The sequence below is a fragment of the Dendropsophus ebraccatus genome, chromosome 8, assembly GCF_027789765.1.
Source record: "Dendropsophus ebraccatus isolate aDenEbr1 chromosome 8, aDenEbr1.pat, whole genome shotgun sequence".
NCBI classification, from domain to species: domain Eukaryota; kingdom Metazoa; phylum Chordata; class Amphibia; order Anura; family Hylidae; genus Dendropsophus; species Dendropsophus ebraccatus.
In genome coordinates, this window is record NC_091461.1 from 103,073,370 (window position 1) to 103,096,646 (window position 23,277).

The window sequence follows — 23,277 nt, forward strand, 5'->3', positions numbered from 1 at the left end:
GGCAGATTTATCTGACCAATTTTGGAAGCCAAAGTCAGGAATGGACTTCAAAAGACAGGGAATCTCAGTCTTTCCTTTATGACCTGCACCCTGTTTATAGTCTGTTCCTGGCTTTGGCTTCAAAAATCTGTCAGATAAAACTCTCTGTGTAAACGCACCATAAGGCTGGGTTCACACTACGTATATTTCAGTCAGTATTGTGGTCCTCATATTGCAACCAAAATCAGGAGTGGAATAAAAACACAGAAAGGATCTGTTCACACAATGTTGAAATTGAGTGGATGGCCGCCATTTAATCGTAAATATTTGCTGTTATTTTTAAAACAACGGCTGTTATATTGAAATAATGGCTGTTATTTACTGTTATATGGCGGCCATCCACTCAATTTCAACATTGTGTGAACAGATCCTTTCTGTGTTTTTAATCCACTCCTGGTTTTGGTTGCAATATGAGGACCACAATACTGACTGAAATATACGTAGTGTGAACCTAGCCTTATGGTGCATTTACACAGACAGATTTATCTGACAGATTTTTGAAGCCAAAACCAGGAACAGACTATAAACAGGAAACAGGTCATAAAGAAAACACTGAGATTTCTCCTCTTTTCTAATCCATTCCTGGCTTTGGCTTAAAGTGACACTGTCACCTTCTTTTTGCATTCTGACATCTCGACACAGGTGTAAAGGGTAAATTTAGCATTTTTCATACCTTATTTCATATCATACGTCACGGTTTATGTTCTAGTAAAAAGTGTCCTTTTATCAACTGCAGATTGTATTAAGTGGGCGTAGCCTCGCGGCATTAGCGCCACTTAGCCCCGCCCGCAACGGCACCGTCGCCCCCTTGACACCCATTAGTTGGCCGACATAAAGGGGGTGGAGGCTAGACCTTTCGGCCAGCCTGTTCCAATGCCCAGGGAGGGGGAGGGGCCAACTGTGTCGGTGTGGGCGGGGATAAGTGGTGCTACCGCCACGAGGTCACGCCCACTTAATACAATCTGCAGTTGATAAAAGGACACTTTTTACTTGAACAAACAACATGACGTATGATATGAAATAAGGTATGAAAACCGCTAAATTTACCCATTACACCTGTGTAGAGATGTCAGAATGAATAAAGGGGGTGACAGTGTCACTTTAAAAAATCTGTTAGATAAATCTGTGTTAACACACCATTACACAGATCAATCTGCCAAATTGGCCTGATTTTGGAGATTATGGCTCCGTATAATAAGGCCCTAAGCAGGGCTGGGTGATAATGGCCTATATCAATATAACGTTTAATTAAACTTGAAACCTCGATAACAATAATTGAACGATTATTATGAGGTGCCCTTTTTTAAAATGCTACTGCGCCCGCCCCCTCACCACCATTATATACACACTACAACCCCCCCATCACTATACACACACTACAACCCTATTATTATAAACACACTACAGCTCCCATCATTTTACAGTTTATCATCATTAAATATACTACAACCCCATTGTTATACAGTATAGCATTATATACACTACAACCTCTTTTGCTATATAAACACTACAACCATTGTAGTGTGTTTATTAATGATGATAGTTGTAGTGTGTATATAATGATGGGGGATGTAGTGCATGTAATGATAATATACTGTATGATGATGGGGTTGGTGAGTACATATAATAATGGGGATATAGTTTGTATATAATTATGGGGTGTAGTGTATACATAATGATGGGTGCTGTAGTGAGTAACTGCAGGTAATCTGCACTGTGTGTGCATGGTGCGGCTCTGTGGTACTGCACCAATAGAACAGCATCTGGTGAAGGATACGGCAGGTGATAGGATTGCGGCAGGCAGAGGTTGCAGGTTCAGGATCCCTGGGTGTGAGGCGGCTGCAGAGGAGGCATAGCAGCGGGTACAACAGGGAAGGGGGGAGACCACAGCATCCTAGGCATGGCTCTGGTGGATGTGTCGGGTTTGTGTGATACTAATGGCTGGGACGGACCCTTGTGAGGAATGGACCCTCTCCAGGGCAGGATGGTCAGTGCTGTGCATGTGTTATTAACTTCCAGGGCCATGACTGCTTGGCAGGACCTGGAAGCTGATCACAAAGGCTTAGGGGGCCAGATACCTTTAGGGCACTAAGGTGAACATGCTGCCAGGCTATATTACTTCGTAAGAATAATGTGCACTTAATATCAAAAAAGTGCCCACTGACGGGCACTGCACTGCAGAAGTTGCTACCAAGCTGCTGTAAGGAAACGGGGGTTCCGTGTCCCCGGTTAGATAGTATTTATACAAATGAAGTTTATTCCTAAGCGCTGTAGCTAGCTGGGAGGGAAAATGACAACTGAAAGTGATAGGTTTGACAATAAGCAAATATATGGACTGCAGATCGATCCTAAGATCATGTATAATGTATCTGAGACATAATGAGATACGAGCACATGATATATATGTAAATGAACAATGGCCCTACGGCACAGAGTACTGATGTACTATAGCATAAAACACGTGCAGCCCGTGACCCGAATGGATGGGAGTGCATAGAAGTGAATACCTGTTACTAGCCGCACTGTACTCAGGTTTGTGTCCGTGTGTTGCGATTCTTCTCTTGCATATCAGGTTGTTCGTGGTGGAATAGTATATTCTAAGTGTCGGGGATGGGAGCGGGCCCCGGCAGGCGGCTCCGCTGCTACCAAAAGCCCGGCATGATGGAATGACTTCCAAGGAGTCCACGTTGTAGGGACGTCACTATGGTGGGTACAGAGGCTGTTCAGGATCAAAAACTAACACGTTTTAGCGAACTCCGGTCGCTCTTGTCAGAGATGATGTGGGCCATTGCGTTTCCTCCTTATATGGACTACTCCACCTATCATCTTCTTTCCTGATGCAACCATATTGGGATGAGTTGTGTTTAGAACATGGGTCTCAAACTCGCGGCCCGCAATCCAACTGTGGCCCTCGGGACAGTAGTTTGCGGCCCCCACCTCAATGGTAAGTTTACTGTAAGTGCGGCCCGGGCGCTCCGGCAGCACCCCAGCCCCCCTCCTCCCGCAGCGCTCAGCTCTACTCCTGCGCCGTGCCGGAGCATGACGTCACCTGGACCGCACGTCCAGCCAATCAGTAAGGGGACAAGCGGCCTGGGTGCAGTCACGCCCCGCCGGCCCTCAGGTAAGAGTACTCTCGGTGGGGGGCGATAGTGGTGTGTGGGGGAGGGCTGGGGGTGATAGTGGTGTGTGGGGGAGAGCTGGGGGTGATAGTGGTGTGTGGGGGAGGGCTGGGTATCATAGTTATGTGTGTGTGTGGGGGGGGGGGCTGGGGCCTGGGAGTGATAGTTCTGTGTGTGAAGGAGGGCTGGGAGTGATAGTTCTGTGTGTGGGTAGGAGGGCTGGGAGTGATAGTTCTGTGTGTGGGTGGGAAGGCTGGCAGTGATAGTTCTGTGTGTGTGTGTGTGGGGGGCTGGGAGTGATACTGTAGTTCTGTGGGGGGGGGGAGGGCTGGGAGTGATAGTTCTGTTTGGGTGGGAGGGCTGGGAGTGATAGTTCTGTGTGTGGGGGAGGGCTGGGAGTGATAGTTCTGTGTGTGGGTGGGAGGGCTGGCAGTGATAGTTCTGTGTGTGGGTGGGAGGGCTGGGAGTGATAGTTCTGTGTGTGTGTGGGGGGCTGGGAGTGATGCTTCTGTGTGTGTGTGGGGGGGGGGGGGGCTGGGAGTGATGCTTCTGTGTGTGTGTGGGGGGGGGCTGGGAGTGATACTGTAGTTCTGTGGGGGGGAGGGCTGGGAGTGATAGTTCTGTGTGGGTGGGAGGGCTGGGAGTGATAGTTCTGTGTGGGGGGGGAGGGCTGGGAGTGATAGTTCTGTGTGGGGGGGAGGGCTGGGAGTGATAGTTCTGTGTGGGGGGAGGGCTGGGAGTGATAGTTCTGTGTGTGTGGGGGGGGGGGGGGCTGGGAGTGATACTGTAGTTCTGTGGGGGGGGGGGCTGGGAGTGATAGTTCTGTGTGGGGGGGGAGGGCTGGGAGTGATAGTTCTGTGTGGGTGGGAGGGCTGGGAGTGATAGTTCTGTGTGTGTGGGAGGGCTGGGGGTGATAGTTCTGTGTGTGGGGGAGGGCTGGGAGTGATAGTTCTGTGTGTGGGGGGGGGCTGGGAGTGATACTGTAGTTCTGTGGGGGGGAGGGCTGGGAGTGATAGTTCTGTGTGGGTGGGAGGGCTGGGAGTGATAGTTCTGTGTGTGGGGGAGGGCTGGGAGTGATAGTTCTGTGTGTGGGGAGGGCTGGGAGTGATAGTTCTGTGTGCGGGGGAGGGCTGGGAGTGATAGTTCTGTGTGTGGGGGAGGGCTGGGAGTGATAGTTCTGTGTGTGGGGGAGGGCTGGGAGTGATAGTTCTGTGTGCGGGGGAGGTCTGGGAGTGATAGTTCTGTGTGTGGGGGAGGGCTGGGAGTGATAGTTCTGTGTGTGGGGGAGGGCTGGGAGTGATAGTTCTGTGTGTGGGGAAGGGCTAGGGGGTTTAACAGATGAAAAAATAAAAACATTTGATGACATTGGAATGTTTTTGAAAGAGCTTTTTTGGTGGAAAACCTAATGCGGCCCAGCCTCACCCAGACTCTACATCCAGCGGCCCCCAGGTAAATTGAGTTTGAGACCCCTGGTTTAGAAACTTCAGTTAGTGCTAATAAGACAAAGAATAGCACGAACTGAAGTTTCTAAACACTACTCATCCCAATATGGTTGCATCAGGAAAGAAGATGATAGGTGGAGTAGTCCATATAAGGAGGAAACGCAATGGCCCACACCATCTCTGACAAGGGCGACCGGAGTTCGATGAAACGCGTTAGATTTTTTATCCTGAACGGCCTCTGTACCCACCATAGTGACGTCACTACAACGTGGACTCCTTGGAACTCATTCCATCACGCCGGGCGTTTGCTAGCAGCGGAGCTGCCGGCCGGGGCCCGCTCCCATCCCCAACACTTATGCTGCATTTACACGGAACGATTATCGTTCGAATTTGCACGATAAGGATTGAATTAGAACGATAATCGTACGTGTAAAGGCAGCGAACGATCAAACGACGAGCGAGAAATCGTTCATTTTGATCTTTGAACATGTTCTTAAATCATCATTCTTCGTTCGCAAAAAATTCGCAGATCGTTCCGTGTAAACAGTCGTTCACCAATTTTACCTATGTGCGAGAAAGGCTTAAGTGATCGCAAAACAAATTTTCCGTACAATATATCGTTCTGTCTAAACGCTGATCGTTATAAAAAAAAAACGTTACTTCGAAATCGTTAACCGTACGATCGGGCGAATTATCGTTCCATGTAAACGCAGCATTAGAATCTCTTATTCCACCACAAACAACCTGATATGCAAGAGAGGAATCCCAACACTTGGACACAAACCTGAGGACAGTGCGGCTAGTAACAGGTATTCACTTCTATGCACGTCCATCCATTCGGATGACTGGATGCGCGATCCTGTTGAGCGGCCACAGTGTTTTATGCTATAGTACATCAGTATTCTGTGACGTAGGACCATTGTTCATTTACATATATATCATGTGCTCGTATCTCATTATGTCTCAGATACATTATACATGATCTTAGGATTGATCTGCAGTCCATATATTTGCTTATTGTCACTTTCAGTTGTCATTTTCCCTCCCAGCTAGCTACAGCGCTTAGGAATAAACTTCATTTGTATAAAGGTTATATTACTTATCCTGTACTGATCCTGAATTATACTCCAGAGCTGCACTCACTATTCTGCTGGTGGAGTCACTGTGTACATACATTACATTACGTATCCTGTACTGATCCTGAGTTACATCCTGTATTATTCTCCAGAGCTGCACTCACTATTCTGCTGGTGGGGTCACTGTGTACATACATTACATTACGTATCCTGTACTGATCCCGAGTTACATCCTGTATTATACTCCAGAGCTGTACTCACTGTTCTGCTGGTGGGGTCACTGTGTACATACATTACTTATCCTGTGCTGATCCTGACTTACATCCTGTATTATACTCCAGAGCTGCAGTCACTATTCTGCTGGTGGGGTCACTGTGTACATACATTACTTATCCTATGCTGATCCTGACTTACATCCTGTATAAGGCCCCGTTCTCACTGAGGAAAGGTAGCGGAATTCCGCGACGGAATTGTCCGCCGCGGAATTCCGCTACCTTTCCTCAGTGGGAACGGGGCCTTACACTCCAGAGCAGCACTCACTATTCTGCTGGTGGGGTCACTGTGTACATCCATTACATGTTTGCCCTTCTCCCTCACAGATACACAAATGCCCTAGTACTTTAGACCCAGATGCACTTGAGTCACTAAACATTAATCAGAGGTTATAAATGGCTCCGGACGTGGACAGGGACTGATTATACAAGAACGTCAGAACAAAATTAGAGAATCTTTTTTCTATGCTGCTGTTTTGTGACTCAACAAATATAGGAACAACACAACTGATTACCAATACGATTTTGCGACACATCTAGTCTATACATGAATGAGAAACACTGGCAAAACATATACTTATAGGTGGGATGGAACAGCATAGCATACTGCGCCTTTCTTTCTTACAAATGTACCAACCCAACATCTACATTTTAATACAGTGGTGCCTTGGATTACAAGCATAATTCCTTTTGGGACTGCGCTTGTAATTCAAATCACTCTTACACCAAAGCAAATTTTCCATAAGAAATCTTTGGAATGCAGACAATTGGTTCCACACCCCAAAAATAATGAGTTTTTATTCTGAATAACATGTAGATAAGATAAAACAAACAATAAAAAACAGCTGAATATGTGTTAGCATAGGTTACTGAATAGTATAACAATCAGCATGTGGAGTATAATGTGTTAGTAAGTGCATAAACCTGAAAAACAGCAGCAGTTTGTAGATACAGGATGGGACTGCAGATCCCCATAATGCAGTAGTGTAGTACAACAGGCTAGAATAGAGAAGCAGGGCTGCTGTCAGAGGTCTGTGTGGTCATATGACAGCAATGGGGAAGGGGGGGTGTTCAGCATGGACCAATCAGGAAGTGAGAATCACAGAGCTGCACAGGAGGACAGTGCCAGAAACCTCTCTATACAGCAGTGTGAATTGCTGAGTGTAAGTGCTGGCACATTATAACAGCAGTGTGTATAGCTGAGTGTAAGTGCAGGCACATTAAAGCAGCAGTGTGTATAGCTAAGTGGAAGTGCAGGCCCATTATAGCAGGAATGAAGAGGATGGGAAACACAAGGGCTGACAGAGACTACTTGGAGCATTAATGAATGAGCAGGGCAGATGTGGGCACTGTACAGCAGCACTCTATGTCCGGGGAGAAAGGGGTAACAGCTATGAGGAGATTACCTCCACAGTCCTGTCCCCTGATGCAAGCCTCAGCCTGAAGTGGATCTGCTATGATTTGGAAGGTGAGGGAGACTTCCTGGAATGGAGTACAGTGTTGTAGACCCCACTATGCAGACCATGCCCCTCCCCCACTCCCCCTCCCACCCAGTACAGGGAGCTCTTAAACCAAAGCAAAGCTCTTGGCTCGTTCCCACTGAGCAAAAGCAGCTGAAATTTCAGCCGTTAAAATAGGTGCAGAGCTAATTTCCATTGTGTTGAATGGAAATTCTGCTCTGCAGTTCACACAGTAGAATTTCCGCACTGAACTAATCCGCTTTCCGCCAGAAGAATGAACATGTTCATTCTTCCGCTAGCGGAAGCCTATACAAATCAATGGGGCTCTGATTTTCTGTTTCAGCGCGTAATACAAGCGGAAATTACTCACTGAATCAGCGCGGAAATGGGGAAAAGGGGGGGAGGAGGATTCTAGTATATGTTCTGGTATAGTCTAGTTTACTCACCAAATACTCGCTGAATTTCAGCGCTGAATGCATGCGGATTCAGCGCGGATTCCTTGAGTATTCCGCGCTGAATTTGTCAAGAGCTGATTACGAGCTGAACACTTTCCTAGCAGAATACGCAGGGATTCTGCTTACATTCTGCTTATATTCTGCTCGGAATACAGCGTCAGTTGATTTCAGGCGGAAATATTTCCTTGCGTAATCCGCTCCTTTTGCAAAAAAACTGTGAGGCTTTTCTTGCAAAACGCTCTCAATCTGTTACTCTTAAAGAAAAGTACCATTGTATATGTTTTATGTGTCTGTCTTTAGATTTAGGCTTGGATAGTAACAGTAGAATAAACTTTAGGCCGGGTTCACACACAGTAAAACACCAGCTGTTCAGTGACTTGGCTAGATCACAGAACAGCCGGCGTCAGTGAAGATCACCCCGGCAAGTACTGGCCGGATGAACTTAATTTGTGCTGAATTGGGATGCAGGCGCATCCCAATTCACCATAGTACACAATGGGAAGTGTAGCCGGAGTCGCACTTTCCATTGTGTGAGCTGTCAGTGTTGTGCAACCGGTATTCAATGAATAGCACCCACACAAAACCGACATGTCAGGTTTCTCTGCGGCCTCTAGGGATCCCGGTTGGGATCCCATTGACTGCAGTGCAACATTAATTTTATTTTAATCACGGCTGTTGTTTCAAATCAGCAACAACAGCCGTAATAGAAAATTTACGTTGTGTGAACTTAGCCTTATATTTACAGGGCAAAAAAATGCTTGGGGAAAAAACATACATTTTTATGTAGAAAATGTATCAAAACGTATTGCCATACCCTTAAAATAAACATTTTAAAAACATATTTGTGTGCAAAAAAAAAATAAAATAATCGCTTTGCTAGGTCAAACAGTGGGAAACTAGATGTCTATGAGCATTTCCAGGCCATAAATATACACAATACCGAAACCAAGGAGCACATAAAAGCTTACTATGTGTGACTATGATGATGTTATATGTGTGATGTAATAATGATATATTTAATCATTTTAGAGCGTGAGAAGTTGTTTATTGGGAAAAACTGTTCCACATGTTAAGTCTCTAGGACCCTGTTGGCATCTCTAGTTTGGAGACAAGATGAAATGCATTGGGGCAACTCTAGTCTGGATACAAGATGAGATATGGTTGGGCACCTCTCATCTGGATAAAAGATGAGATGCCATTGGGCACCTTTACCCTGGATACAATTGAACATGGAGGATACGTGTTCTGTACGTCATCCTGCAGCACATTTGCCTGTAGATCCTGCACACTGGTAGATTGTGACGCTGCTCGCCATAAATGCTGGATTGGTGATAAATCCGGTGATCTGAGCAGACAAGAAGTGTTACAATCTGGAGCAGACATTCATGGGAAACCCTTTTGTGTGTGGGCGACTATTATCCTGAAGCTGAAAGCCATGGGAGACAACACATGTGGCTGCAGGATGTCTTGTACATATCGATGAGCTGTTAGTGTTCTCCCATTACTACTAGGGGTGACCAATGTCATAAGCGATAGCTTCCACATCATAACACCAGCAGGGGGTAGTGTGTCCTCCTCATCATCACACCACCAGCAGGGGACAATGTGTCTTTATCATCACACCAGCAGGGGGCAGTGTGTCCTTCGCATCATCATACCAGTAGGGGGCAGTGTGTCCTCCACATCATCATACCAGCAGGGGACAGTGTGTCCTCCACATCATCAAACAAGTAGAGGACATTGTATCACTTCCCAGCAAAGGCAGTATTGAAGCACTCATCAGGAGGTTCTATACCAAACCATCATCAGATCCTAGATAAAACCTGGATTCATCACTAAAGACGATATGGTTCCAGTCTATAGCAGTCTGGGTTTCTCATACTACATATGAAGGCGATGGTGGCTGCTGTCAATAGCAGGACACATAATAGACACTGTGACAAAAAATTGCAGCTGCTAAGAGGCTTGAAAAGGTCCCTTTTGCTAATGGGCCCCATCTTTGTCGGGATATTGGACAAGAACACTGTGGGAGTCACTCCTGCTTGTTGATGGATCAGATGATCCTCTCTACTAGTCATCTATTTGGAGGCACCTAAAACTATATGGAAGCTGAGAAGGGGCCTAAATACTACTTTAAGGCACAGTGCAACATAACACTATATGTGGGAAGAAATAGGCCTAATACTACATAGGGGCACAGAAGGAGGCCTAACTACTATAGTGCATAATACTATATGAGAGCACATACTAACATTCATTAGCTTCTCAGTGGAATCAAATTTATGAAGATCTGTGCATCTTTTTGAGAAATTTTCTCCACGCCACACACATTTTTACATGCTTAGACCCCAACGGCTCAATAAAGCAACAGAACAAATTATTCAGACCTATAAATTGCTTTCTATCGCTTAATTGAGACCATCCAGTATTGGCATAGTATAAAAATCTATGACGTCTTCTTTCTTAAACACCTCAGCAATTTCTTCTGTAAGGCCCCATTCACAGGTCCGTGTCAGTTTTTACTGTCAGGAAATCCTGATCAGGAGGCCTTAAATGTCATCAGGATAGTATCAGGATTTCCTGACAGTAATCCGTTTTTACCATCAGGAAACCATCAGGAAAAACCTTCAGGATTTCCTGATGAGAAAAAAAATAGGACATGTATTTCTGCAAACTGGATGGTCACAGCTTGCAGAATTACAACTCCCATCATGCTTGGCTGACAGGTCATGATGGAAGTTGTACTTCTGCAGTCTGTGGTCACCCAGGTTGCAGTACATGATGGGAGTTGTACCTCTGCAGCCTGTGGCCGTCCAGGTTGCAGAAGTACAACTCCCATCATGACCTGTCAGCAAGGCATGGTGGGAGTTGTACTTCTGCTACCTGGATGGCCACAGGCTGCAGAAGTACAACTCCCATCATGACCTGCCAGCAGGGGCATGGTGGGAGTTGTACTTCTGCAACCTGAATGGCCACAGGCTGCAGAACTACAACTCCCATCATGGCCTGTCAGCAAGGCATGGTGGGAGTTGTACTTCTGCAACCTGGATGGCCACAGGCTGCAGAAGTACAACTCCCATCATGGCCTGTCAGCAGGGCATAATGGGAGTTTTAATCTCACCTGTCCTGGTCTCCTGGCCGCCGGGGGGTGGGGATGGGGGGGAAGGGTGCGGGTGCCGCGAGTGGCCGCGGGGGGGGGGGGGGGTGCGGGGGTGCCGCGAGTGGCCGCGGGGGGTGCGGGGGTGCCGCGAGTGGCCGCGGGGGGGTCGCGAGTGGCCGCAGGGGGGTGCGGGGGTGCCGCGAGTGGCCGCGGGGGGGTGCGGGGGTGCCGCGGGGGGGTGCGGGGGTGCCGCGAGTGGCCGCGGGGGGGTGCCGGGGTGCTGCGGGGGGGTGCGGGGGTGCCGCGAGTGGCCGCGGGGGGGTGCGGGGGTGCCGCGAGTGGCCGCGGGGGTGCTGCGGGGGGGTGCCGCGAGTGGCTGCCGGGGGTACCTGCGGATGAAGAGGCAGCAAAGAGGCAGCAGGAGCAGAGGCGGAAGGTGAGTGGAACTCCGGACGCTTTCCTGATGTGCATCAGGAAAGCGTCCGGGGCCCGGGCGCTCCCATAGACTCCTATGGGGGCGTCCGGGCCGGATTTCCGGACGAAAATAGGACCGGTTCTAAAAAATCCGGTTCCTATTTTCCGGAACGGACAGCCCTCCGGAAGGGTGTCCATGTCCAATGAAAGTCTATGCGTCCGGAAATCCGTCCGGATTTCCTGATCGGAAATCCGGGCGGTTTTTCCGGACCTGTGAAGGGGGCCTAAGGAGGGACATAATTCAGTTGCCAAAATTGTAAATCCCTTGAAGATGCACCCAATTATATTTGATTATGTCTTGAAATCAGGAGGGGATCCATACCAAAACCTTCTTCTTTAACGGCCTTCATGATTCCACACTATCACATTTTAAGACACAAAAGAATAACCTCCCTTTCAGACAGTGTAAAGGGAATGTGACAGCAGTATATAGATAAAAGAGGTGCACTCAATTGCTGCTGCTCACAACTCACCATCCACATCCTGTCGAATAAAGATCACTGAGCACGCTCACAAACATGTCCCATATAAATAATAGGGTCCAGTGAAGCATGTCACTAAATGCTGGTAAAGAGGTTATCCAGTGCTACAAAAACATGGCCACTTTCTTTCAGAGACGACATGACTCTTGTCTCCAGTTCAGGTGCGGTTTGCAATTAAGCTCTATTCACTTCAATGGAAATGACCAACAAAACCCGCCCAAGCTGGAGACAAGAGTGGGGCTGTCTCTGGAAGAAAGTGGCCATGTTTTTGTAGCGCTGGATAACCCCTTTTAAAATAGCATATAGCAAGATGGCTGCCCCCATACTAACATAGTGTGTGGGTGCGGTGGGAGATGTCCGGACGAGTCCCTAAAGAGTTGAAGCACTCACCAATTGGGTATCGTTTGTCAATGCAAGATATAGGCTGCCTGAACATGAGGGCACTGCAGCCTGGGAAAGGAGATAAGGCCAAGCTGCTCGCTTCCACAGTTCTATCGGGTACCTAATGCGAACGGGCACTAGAAGAGCTATCAACATGGTTGATCAGCCAGCAGTGGGTTAAAATGAGAGTACTTTCTACCCAGTAGAGCATCAGGATGAGGGGCCATATTACTAAATCCTGCTCCTTTACTGATTGTTAGCTTGTCTTGCAAAACGCTCTCAGACCGTTACTTGTAATCCAAGATATCTCTGTGCTACAAATAAAATCTAAGCAATACATTACAAACTTACTCCAACACAGAAGATTTTAAAATACCAAGAAACCTCAGCAGTGTGTATGCATATAGGGTTGTATATAGACATAGAGGTGTCTTTGAGGAGTGTGTATACATATAGGGGGTGTCTGTAAGGTCTATGTATAAATATAGAGGTATCTGTGAGGAGTGTGTATATATAGGGGGTGTCTGTGAGGAGTATGTATACATATAGGGGAGTCTGTGAGGAGTGTGTATACATATAGGGGAGTCTGTGAGGAGTGTGTATACATATAGGGGAGTCTGGGAGGAGTGGGTATACATATAGGAGAGTCTGTGAGGAGTGTATACATATAGGAGAGTCTGTGAGGAGTGTATACATATAGGCAAGTCTGTGAGGAGTGTGTATACGGATAGGGGTGTCTGTGAGGAGTGTGTATACATATAGGGGGATCTGTGAGGGGGTGTATATACATATAGGCAAGTCTGTGAGGAGTGTGTATACGGATAGGGGTGTCTGTGAGGAGTGTGTATACATATAGGGGGGTCTGTGAGGGTTGTGTATATACATATAGTGTTGTCTGTGAGGAGTGTGTATACATATGGGGGGGTCTGTGAGGGGTGTGTATACATATAGGGGAGTCTGGGAGGAGTGTGTATACATACTGGTGTCTTGGAGGAGTGTGTATACATATAGGGGGTGTCTGTGAGGAGTGTGTATACATATAGGGGGGTCTGTGAGGGGGGTGTATACATATAGGGAGGTCTGTGAGGGGGGTGTATACATATAGGGGGATCTGTGAGGGGGTGTATATACATATAGGGGAGTCTGTGAGGAGTGTGTATACGGATATGGGTGTCTGTGAGGGGGTGTATATACATATAGGGAGTCTGTAAGATCTCTGTATACATATAGAGGTATCTGTGAGGGGGTGTATATACATATAGGGGGTCTGTAAGGTCTCTGTATATACATATATGGGGTCTGTGAGGGGGTGTATATACATATAGGGGGGGTCTGTGAGGGGGTGTATATACATATAGGGGGTCTGTAAGGTCTCTGTATATACATATATGGGGTCTGTGATGGGGTGTATATACATATAGGGGGTCTGTAAGATCTCTGTATACATATAGAGGTATCTGTGAGGGGGTGTATATACATATAGGGGGTCTGTAAGGTCTCTGTATATACATATATGGGGTCTGTGAGGGGGTGTATATACATATAGGGGGTCTGTAGGGTCTCTGTATACATATAGAGGTATCTGTGAGGTCTCTATACACATGTACATCTATTCCGGTGTCGGTATATAATGGTGATAGTTTGGGGGGTACCTCGGCATCTCCTTTCTCCGCCATGTCCCCGGGGTCCCCCCGCCCCCCTCCTCTGTCTCCGGTCTGGGGGGGCTGCTCCTCGTTAGTGGACTCTGTAGTCCCGCCCCTTACACCCGGAAGTCATCCTCCGAACCCGGATATGGTTTCGTATGCCCCGGAAGTCCTCCGTCTCCATGGTGACTGGAGCCCGGGAGAGCGGAGGAGATGCAGGTCTATAATACTCTCTATAATGTCCTTCTTTGCATCATCTTTACCTCTGTATATGGTGTGTTGTATGTGTATAGCGCCCTAGTGATATTATATACTCCTCATCACTGTATGGTATATGAGGCTGTAGTCTATGTCACCCATTTACTACCCAGATCAGCCATAACATTGAATCTCCTCATAGGTGAGGTGAATGATGTAGAGACAATGGCGTCTGTTAGGGGGATATACTACAAATCCACATCCTGAACAGTTCTGTGGAAGCAGGAAAATGGGCGAGCGGCAGTGACCGGGGCCGGTGACGTGTAGATACCAGAGCATCTCCAGGACGGCCGGTCTACTGTCCCTGGTAGTCGTAGCTAGTACCGACCGGTAGTGTCCAAGGAATGGTGACCAGGACGTGGGGTCCTAAGGCCCCCTGATGTGATGTGTCTGGTCTCTTCCCATAGCACAGACTGCTAACTATGGTATCAGATTACATGACTTTACATGATATTTTGCAGTCAAAGGCTCTATTATACGAAATGATTATCGGCGGATAATCGTCCCGTGTAATAGAAGCCAACGATCAGCCGACGTGAGCGATGTTGGCGGATCGTTGCTGTCATTTGTCTTTCAACATGTTGACAATGATAGCAGCGATCTGCTGCCATCACTCTGTCGAATAGGATCGGGGGCAGCAGACTGCCGCTATCCTCCATGGGCTGCCCGGACTATCTAGCGATCACCCGGGCAGCTCCCTGCGGCCTCCCCTGTAATTACCCACTCGCTGCCACCACGTGTAATAGCGCCACCACCAAGCAGGAAACGAGGAGCAAGCGAGCACTGAAAGCGCTCGTTTGCTCCTCTCAGTCGCCACGTGTAATAGGGGTTTAGGGGCACCTCACATCTTACAGGATCTGCTGCTGATACCACAGGGGACATCCCAGGGATATGGGGTCCACACCTCACACCTTTACAGGATCTGCTGCTGATATCACAGGAGACAGGAGATATTACAGGATGCTGACACCACAGGAGACATCACAGGGATATGGGGTCCTCACACCTTACAGGATCTGCTGCTGATACCACAGGAGACATCACAGGGATATGGGGTCCGCACCTCACACCTTACAGGATGCTGATACCAGAGGAGACATCACATGGATATGGGGTCCGTACCTCACACCTTACAGGATCTTCTGCTGATATCACAGGAGACATCACAGGGATATGGGGTCCACACCTCACACCTTACAGGATCTGCTGCTGATACCACAGGAGACATCACATGGATATGGGGCCACACCTCACACCTTACAGGATGCTGACACCACAGGAGACATCACAGGGATATGGGGTCCGCACACCTTACAGGATGCTGACACCACAGGAGACATCACAGGGATATGGGGTCCGCACCTCACACCTTACAGGATCTGCTGCTGATACCACAGGAGACATCACAGGGATATGGGGTCTGCACCTCACACCTTACAGGATGCTGATACCACAGGAGACATCACAGGGATATGGGGTCCTCACACCCTACAGGATGCTGATACCACAGGGGACATCACAGGGATATGGGGTCCTCACCTCACACCTTACAGGATGCTGATACCACAGGAGACATCATAGGTATATGGGGTCCTCACACCTTACAAGATCTGCTGCTGATACCACAGGAGACATCACATGGATATGGGGTCCGCACCTCCACCTTACAGGATGCTGATACCACAGGAGACATCACAGGGATATGGGGTCCGCACCTCACACCTTACAGGATGCTGATACCACAGGAGACATCACAGGGATATGGGGTCCGCACCTCCACCTTACAGGATCTGCTGCTGATATCACAGGAGACATCACAGGGATATGGGGTCTGTACCTCACACCTTACAGGATCTGCTGCTGATATCACAGGGACTTTACAGGGATATTGTGTTCAGGGGGCACAATACAGGGCTATAGGGTCGAGGCCTACACAGATGAGAGCACACAGTGTCACAGAGAGAGTGACACAGTGTCAGGCAGGTGGTTTCAATGTTATTGCTGATCAGTGTATATCCTCTCATTCACCATTATATGATGTTTGGTGGCACATATGTGATTACAGTTGGCAGAGTTGCTCCGCAACATGTTCAGTGCTGAGGTGTTGTTAAAATTTTAGAAACCTGTTTTACAAAAGGCCACATCCCTGTCTTGGGGCAAAATTACTGGATTATCATAATGAAAAGTTAGTGTTCCTTTTTGCCAGGTTTACTGGTGTTGAAAGCTCCAGTCTATGTTGAATAGGAGGATCACTGCATTTGTTTAAGGATTTAGTGTTATTTCTCCTCTCCAGTTATGAGGTTTATAGAAAAGATATCTGACACTCCTAAGGCTATGTTCACACTACGTATTAGACCGGCCGCTCCGTGACCCCGGCCGGGTCACGGAACGGCCGGTCTCTGGCCGGATGATCTTTCGGCCGCGGAGCTCTGATGCGGGCGCATCAGCGCGCGCCCGCATCAGAGCTTACCATAGCCCCCAGTGAAGCAAGCGGCCGGAGCAGCTCGCTTCACTTTGTGAACTGACAGGTATTTCTGCGTCTGGAATTCACTGATTTCCGGCCGCAGAAAACTGACCTGTCAGTTTTTTCCGGCGCCGCATAGATCCCGGGCGGAGCGTATACGATGTGTGTACGCTCCGGCCGGGATCTCATTGCACACAAGGCATTGTCCACACCGCAAAGCTACGGCCGTAGTTCTGCGGCGAGAACTACGGCCGTAGTTTTACGTAGTGTGAACATAGCCTTAATCTGTTATGTTTCTTGTTTTTCTACAGCGAGAGGAGAAGCAGCTGGAATCCAGCTTGGAGACGCTTATTGCTCAGGTCTCTGATTTGAAGAACTCATTGGCAGGATTCATCTATAAATTGGAAAACGAGTACGACCGACTGACCTGGTGAGCAAGAAGAGCCCGACACATGTTCCAGCTTCTTATGTCTGAATAGGCACCTGATGATGCCACCATAGCTCACATTTTCAAAGGGAAAGTGCCAGCAGGTTACCAGACTCTAATGTACTGTTTTGGTCACATAAGGTGGGGGATGCAGAGAATGAAAGTCATTTTCTTACCCTAATCCTCAGCCCTGTTTTCTGTAAAACTTTATTCAGTGTGCAAATTAGGCTGTTTGGGGCACTGGGGACTGGACCACCCCTTCTCTTCTGTTAGTCTTTTAACCTGCTCTTGGTCTTTAATTGTTTTGGCGAGCTCTATATAACACCTTTGTTTTAAAGCCGTCAGAACTTACTGTTGACAAGATTAACATGCAACAAACTACATTCATAACCTTTAGTAACAGCTGCCTATAGGTAATTTACTCTCCAACTGTCTTGACAGGCAACTGATATCTGCTATTGACACATTGCTTTGCTGTTTCCCCATTCATTGGACACTGCTTTCTGCTGCCCAGCATGGGAAACACAGTCTCTACAACATGAGGAATGAGAGCAAGGGCAGTGGAAATAAGAGATGTGACCTATGGGAGAGGGGAAATAATCAGACACCATGCACACTAGAGATAAGCAGGGGCATTATTATGTAGCTGAATCTAAAGCTGTACAACGTGAACATAAGCAGCACTACATAAGCCAAAGCTGAAGTGGGTCCCAGCTGGTTGGTCCTGACCACGGACCTTGCTTGATATATCCAAAGATACCGAAAGCACTCATTCCATAACCAAAATACAACGTGCAGCACAACATACAGCAAACAACGTTTCAATCACCTGTCGAGGTTGTTTTCGAGCTTGAAAATGACAACGAGAGATGGTTGAAACGTTGTTTGCTGTATGCTGTGCTGCACATTGTAATTTGGTTATGGATAAAAAGTTACAAGTTTGCATTGTACTACTTTGGAGTGCCGTCGTTATCTTTGGATGAATCTAAAGCTGGCCATACACTTTAGATTGCTGTTGGTGGTTTGGTAGACAGCTATTTTTCTCAGTATTAACATACACATGTATGCTGAGCTTGGCTGTGGATGCAAGTCATTGTTAGACTCCCAAAGCTTATCATTTCCAAAACAAAAAGATTAGGCATGTTGAAATCCAACATAGCCAAGACTTATACTGTTAGGGGAGACCTATGAGTACCTCCATGTACATTAGATGGTCGTCCAATCGAAAATCTTTATGTAGCTACCTTTACACCGGCTGAAGAGATTTCTGCTGAGTTTATTAGCCTTCTTGGGTGCAGGTACCTGGTTAGTAATCCCTCAATATACTGAGAAATATCGAAGAGCATATCTTATTCAGTATAACACAAAACGCCACTGTGATACATTACTGTGGGTTCTTCTGCACTCAAATTTCCCATTCCTGTTATGATAGCATTCAGTTCCGGAGCACTGATGTCAGCTGTGAGCATGGGTTTACCTGTAGAGTCTGTCCCATGTGTAAGATATCTCTATAGCTATTCTTATCTATGTATATATCCCACCCAGAAAACTGTCCTTAACTTTACTGTTAGATACACGCCACCTCATATAGCCCTGCACAGTGCATAAGGAGAGAAGTCCAGCCTACTGGTTTGTATACTGGTAAATAATTTCACTCTGATAGAAGCGAGTACATTGTCAATGAAATTCTCACATTTAGATGTAAGTATCAGAAGCTGATTGTGGCAGACTCCTCTATAGATAATGCTGATTAACTTTTAATGTGTCTTTTGGGTTGATTTCCTGCTCAGATTTCTCAGATGTTATCCCCTATCATGCCCTCAGGTTTTAGCTTTTCATACTTATGTTTGCAATTAACCTTTATAAATAATATAACAATGTACTGAAGGCATCCGGCAGCGGCTGCGTGATGCTCAGACCGTGTGCATCGCACAGAAGGTCTTGGTGTAATTCTGCAGATATCTCTTAATGCACTTTTCTTTATGGAAATCATCCCTTTTAAATGGCATCTTTCCTCTGAAACTCCGTACCTTAGCAGCTATGATCGTCGACTCCAGATGTGCTAGTCTGAAATCCACCATATGTAAAGACAGGCTGCTATTCTGTCCCCCATGCTTTATACTGCTGCATTAAAACACAGCTATAATTCTCCCCTCCCCTTTAGCTGCTTTGTTGATTTAACGTCTGAAATCTGTTCTTTTCCATCTCCCATGCTTTATACTTCAGTTCAGATAGTTTACTTTTGAGGGTTTTTTCTTGTACAAGCTTAGCGCTATGTAAAGGTGTGCAGAAATGGTTTCACTTACAAAAGGTACAAAATGACTATAAACTATGAATCAAAATCATGAATACAAAAAACAATAGTGAGGGAATTAAAGGGGAAGTTACTTGTCAAGTAATTGTGGTATATGTCCTCTATCTGGGATAAATATAATGCCGTACTTATGTGCCCACATCCTCTGCCACATCGGTCTTGACGGTCCCTGATCCTCCAGATGGACAATTCATCCTCCTTTTACATTGACACACAGGAAGTTATTAGGCTGCCACCTGCAGGCAGCTTCCTTAAGTTACTGTCCGGTATAAGAATATAAACCAGTCTCCTCCAAAACAGAGACCCCCATCTGTAGACAGCTGGTTGGTATGTGTGGGAGGTCACTATTGTTTTACACAGCAACGTCTAGAAAGCCTATTAAGGTTTTTTTGTAGGTATGAGTTAAGGCCCTATTACACACACACACATTATCTGAAAGATTATTGAAGCCAAAGCCAGGAACACACTATAAACAGAGAACAGGTCATAGAGACAGACTGAGATTTCTCCTCTTTTCAGATCCATTCCTGGCTTTGGCTTCAATGATCTGTCAGATAAATTTGTGTGTGTGTGTAAAGGGGCCTTTAGATAGTAATCATTTCCTAGGCGTTCTAAGCCTATGTTCACATCCGTCTTATTTCTTCTGTTCACCTGCTGTCATCGGAGCAGAAGGAAAATGATCCACTGTATGCCAGAAACAAGCATTAAAGTGTCTCTGTCGTCAATAGTCCAGGCGATTTTTTAAGAAATTTTGTAATTGGGTTTATTAGGCAAATATGCCATTATCTGCATTCAAAAAAACTTTCCCCAGGTTCCCTTCCCCCCTCCTCTCTCTCATCCACTGCTCATTATCAGGAAATCTTGACTCTTTTACATCAGTCGTGCCCTGTGTAACCTAAGGAGAGGGGAGGGGAAGGAGGGAGATTAGTCGCCAGCAGAGAGCAGAGAACAAAGGATTACACAGTGGGAGCTGAGTGAAAACCGGGATTTAGAGGTCAGAGAGGTCAGTGCTGATAGCCCGGTTTATGTAGCTATAAATTAACTCTTTGTTGCCTGTTTTGGTGCCTCATCTCCCTCCACCCCTCCCCTCTCCATAGAAAACCATGAAGACAGGGGGGAGAGCTTCAAACTAATAAACCCAATTACAAAGTTTCTTAAAGTCGCCTGTACTATTGATTTTCTGCAAAAAAAAATAAAAAATTTAAACGACAGTGACACTTTAGCTTTAATGGGATCAGTCGGGTTTCTGTTATGGTATACATCGACGTTAAATAAAACCCTGCTTTCTGTGTTATTTTTTTCTCTGTTGTTTTGGATGAAAAGCACAATGAAGTCTGTAGAGCCGTAGATGCGGATGTGAATGTAGCCTTATGTTATTCATAACGCTTCCACCCTGAGATGACCCTCCCTGTAGCTCCACCACCATCCGTCTCCAGACATCTCCGCTTTGGATTCCACATTCATTTTCATTCCACTTCCTTTTCTGAGGGTCCTTAGTGATCCCTTCACAGCCGTCTTTCATTCCCTCCACCCTCAGAGACTTCCAGTGTTGCCCACCTGACAGATCTCTCTTCCTAGGCCCTCTGTGCTGGACAGTTTCGCCTTGCTCTCAGGCCAGCTAAACACTCTGAATAAAGTCCTTAAAAATGAGAAGACCCCATTGCTGAAACACCAGGTTATCATCCCCCTGCTCCTGTCACCTGACCGAGATGAAGAGGTCATGGTAAGTGCTGTAGTCTATGACTTCTTACACAACGGTCCCTTCTGTCTAGAGGTTTAGTCCTTACCAAGGTTCACTGTGTGCAGCGTCTCACTGAGGGGAGGGTTCCCGTATTCAGCCATGAAGTGGTACCTGATCACCTGAGAACCAAGCCAGACCCTGAGGTGGAGGAGCAGGAAAAGCAACTGACTGCAGAAGCATCTCGCCTCACTCCTGAGGTAGCCCAGGTACTGACCGACTGCCATCACCTCTCATCTACATTACCATCATTGTTATTCTTATGTACTGATGTAGCCCCTTCTTTCCAGAAACAAGTGCAGACTATGAATAAGCTGTGCAACAACCTGCTGGAGAAAATCATCAAGGAAGAAAGGGAGTCTGATGTTGGAAGTGAGTGTATGAGAGGCAGCAATGGGTATTCTGTTCATGAATTTCATAAATTGGAATAGTGAGTGCAGCTCTGAAGTATAATACGGAATGTAACTCAGGATCAGTACTGGATAAGTAATGTATGTACACAGTGACCCCAGAATAGTGAGTACAGCTCTGAGGTATAATATAGGATGTAACTCAGGATCAGTACAGGATAAGTAATGTAATGTATGTACACAGTGACCCCACCAGCAGAATAGTGAGTGCAGCTCTGGAGTATAATACATGATGTAACTCAGGATCAGTGTAGAATACATAATGTAATGTATGTACATATTGACTCCAATTTTTATGTAGATAATTTCTATCTACAGGTTTAAAGAGTGTTGGCGGGAATATAACTTCATTAATGCTGGTTTTATTAAAATATTTTTTTTTGTTTCCCCTATTTTGTAGACTTACGGCAAAATAAACAAACCTATAATCCAGCAGACACAAACGCTCTGGTAGTAGCAGTAGCCTTTGGAAAGGGTCTGTCAAATCGTCGTCCTCTGGGTCCTGGGGCTCCCATGGGTCCTGGACAGTCTGCAGCGGGTGGGATGTTACCAGGGGCTGCAGGCATGCAGCAGGTTCCCATGAACCTACCACCCAACCAGCAGCAGCACATACCTGGGGGGGTTCCAATGGCACAGACTGGCCAGCCAGGTAAGAATAGCTAAATCGGCGAATAGACGCATAGCTCAGTATTTTCTGTGCCTATACTGACATGGTGTTCACTGTCTCCCTTTAGGTAAGATGCCGAGCAGTATCAAAACTACCATCAAGTCTGCATCTATGCACCCATATCAGCGATGAATCCCTGCTGCCTTAAGTATTCAGTCGCCTATTCCGTACAGCCACTGCCAGCAGATGAAAGGAACTTACAGTGTGCGTCTTCTAGGACTCTCTTTCATGTGTACAGATGGTTTGAGTGCAAATAAAAGATTATAAAGTTTGTATTAGGAATTTTTTTTTTTTAGAGAACTACTTTCCCCAAACTTTCTGTTTATTAATATTATATTGGTTGTCGCTCAGCTTTCCCAAATAGAGAGGGAAAGAGACAACCTATGGAAATTTTTAAAGGGATTTTCCAGGACTACAACACCTATAGTAACCTGTTTCCAGACAATTCTTGCCATGCTAAACTACGAGAATAGATGAATGTCAGAGGGCTAAACCTGGGGAGACCTAAAGTGTCTCTTGATTAAAGTTCAGTGCCCTGCCGCACAATGGCAGCTTACTTATCTATATGTAGGATGTACCATCGGTTTTTGCATGTTTTTTTATGAGGACAAATAACACATTCACTGTCTAAACAAAACACAATGGTAAATACATCCCTTTATTAAAAGTACATTTGAAATGTGTGCCGCTGGCTGACATATGACTGACACATGCCTGGCTGACACTTGCCATTTGCATTTATGTGTTTCTTTTCTTTAACAGATCTACAGTGATGCTTGAAAGTTTGTGAGCTCATGAGATTTTTATATATTTTTTCATACATCTTATCTAAAACTAGAGTAGTTTAGATTTTTCCTGACATAATAAGAGCCTAATTGTGGACTAAATTGATTTGCAGCTTTGTCCAAACTGACTGTCTGGGTTTCATCATGTGATCAGCATTACCGGGCTCATAAACAATCTGATGAAGCCTGGTAATGCTGATCACATGATGAGACCTGGTAATGCTGATCACATGATGAAACCTAGGCAGTCAGTTTAGACAAAATTGCAGAG

General features: G+C 46.4%; 3 protein-coding genes across 9 annotated transcripts in view; 2 read left to right on the top strand and 1 right to left on the bottom strand.

Moving 5' to 3' along the window:
* SZT2 (SZT2 subunit of KICSTOR complex) overlaps positions 1-14,059 on the bottom strand; it is a 96,280-nt gene extending 82,221 nt beyond the window's left edge. For all 6 annotated transcript variants that reach the window (XM_069981292.1, XM_069981288.1, XM_069981291.1 and 3 more), the window contains exon 1: positions 13,953-14,059. In XM_069981292.1, coding sequence (XP_069837393.1) covers positions 13,953-13,976 — 24 coding nt within the window. In that variant the 5' untranslated portion in view covers positions 13,977-14,059. The remainder of the gene's footprint in view (positions 1-13,952) is intronic.
* A 27-nt stretch (positions 14,060-14,086) lies between these two features.
* On the top strand, positions 14,087-22,494 carry MED8 (mediator complex subunit 8). 2 transcript variants are annotated; one of them, XM_069981296.1, is made up of 7 exons: positions 14,087-14,162; positions 16,977-17,095; positions 20,985-21,129; positions 21,213-21,353; positions 21,435-21,516; positions 21,955-22,203; positions 22,289-22,494. In XM_069981296.1, the coding sequence occupies exons 1-7, from the start codon at positions 14,157-14,159 to the stop codon at positions 22,351-22,353; spliced, it is 807 nt and encodes a 268-aa protein (XP_069837397.1). In that variant the 5' UTR covers positions 14,087-14,156; the 3' UTR covers positions 22,354-22,494. The 2 variants fall into 2 exon arrangements, with proteins under 2 accessions (XP_069837397.1, XP_069837396.1); XM_069981295.1 differs by having other exon boundaries at positions 14,142-14,217.
* Positions 17,008-23,277, top strand: part of ELOVL1 (ELOVL fatty acid elongase 1) — a 41,025-nt gene continuing 34,755 nt past the window's right edge. Inside the window, exon 1 of the mRNA XM_069981294.1 lies at positions 17,008-17,095. The gene's annotated coding sequence lies outside the window, so the exon portion shown is untranslated. The remainder of the gene's footprint in view (positions 17,096-23,277) is intronic.

Bases quoted from the DNA above. Each gene is read 5' to 3' on its own strand.
- MED8 (XM_069981295.1), top strand. From the start codon at position 14,182: ATGTCCTTCTTTGCATCATCTTTACCTCTGTATATG. The intron at 14,218-16,976 runs GTGTGTTGTATG...GTTTTTCTACAG, and splicing joins CATCTTTACCTCTGTATATG to CGAGAGGAGAAGCAGCTGGA. The intron at 21,130-21,212 runs GTAAGTGCTGTA...CACTGTGTGCAG, and splicing joins ACCGAGATGAAGAGGTCATG to CGTCTCACTGAGGGGAGGGT.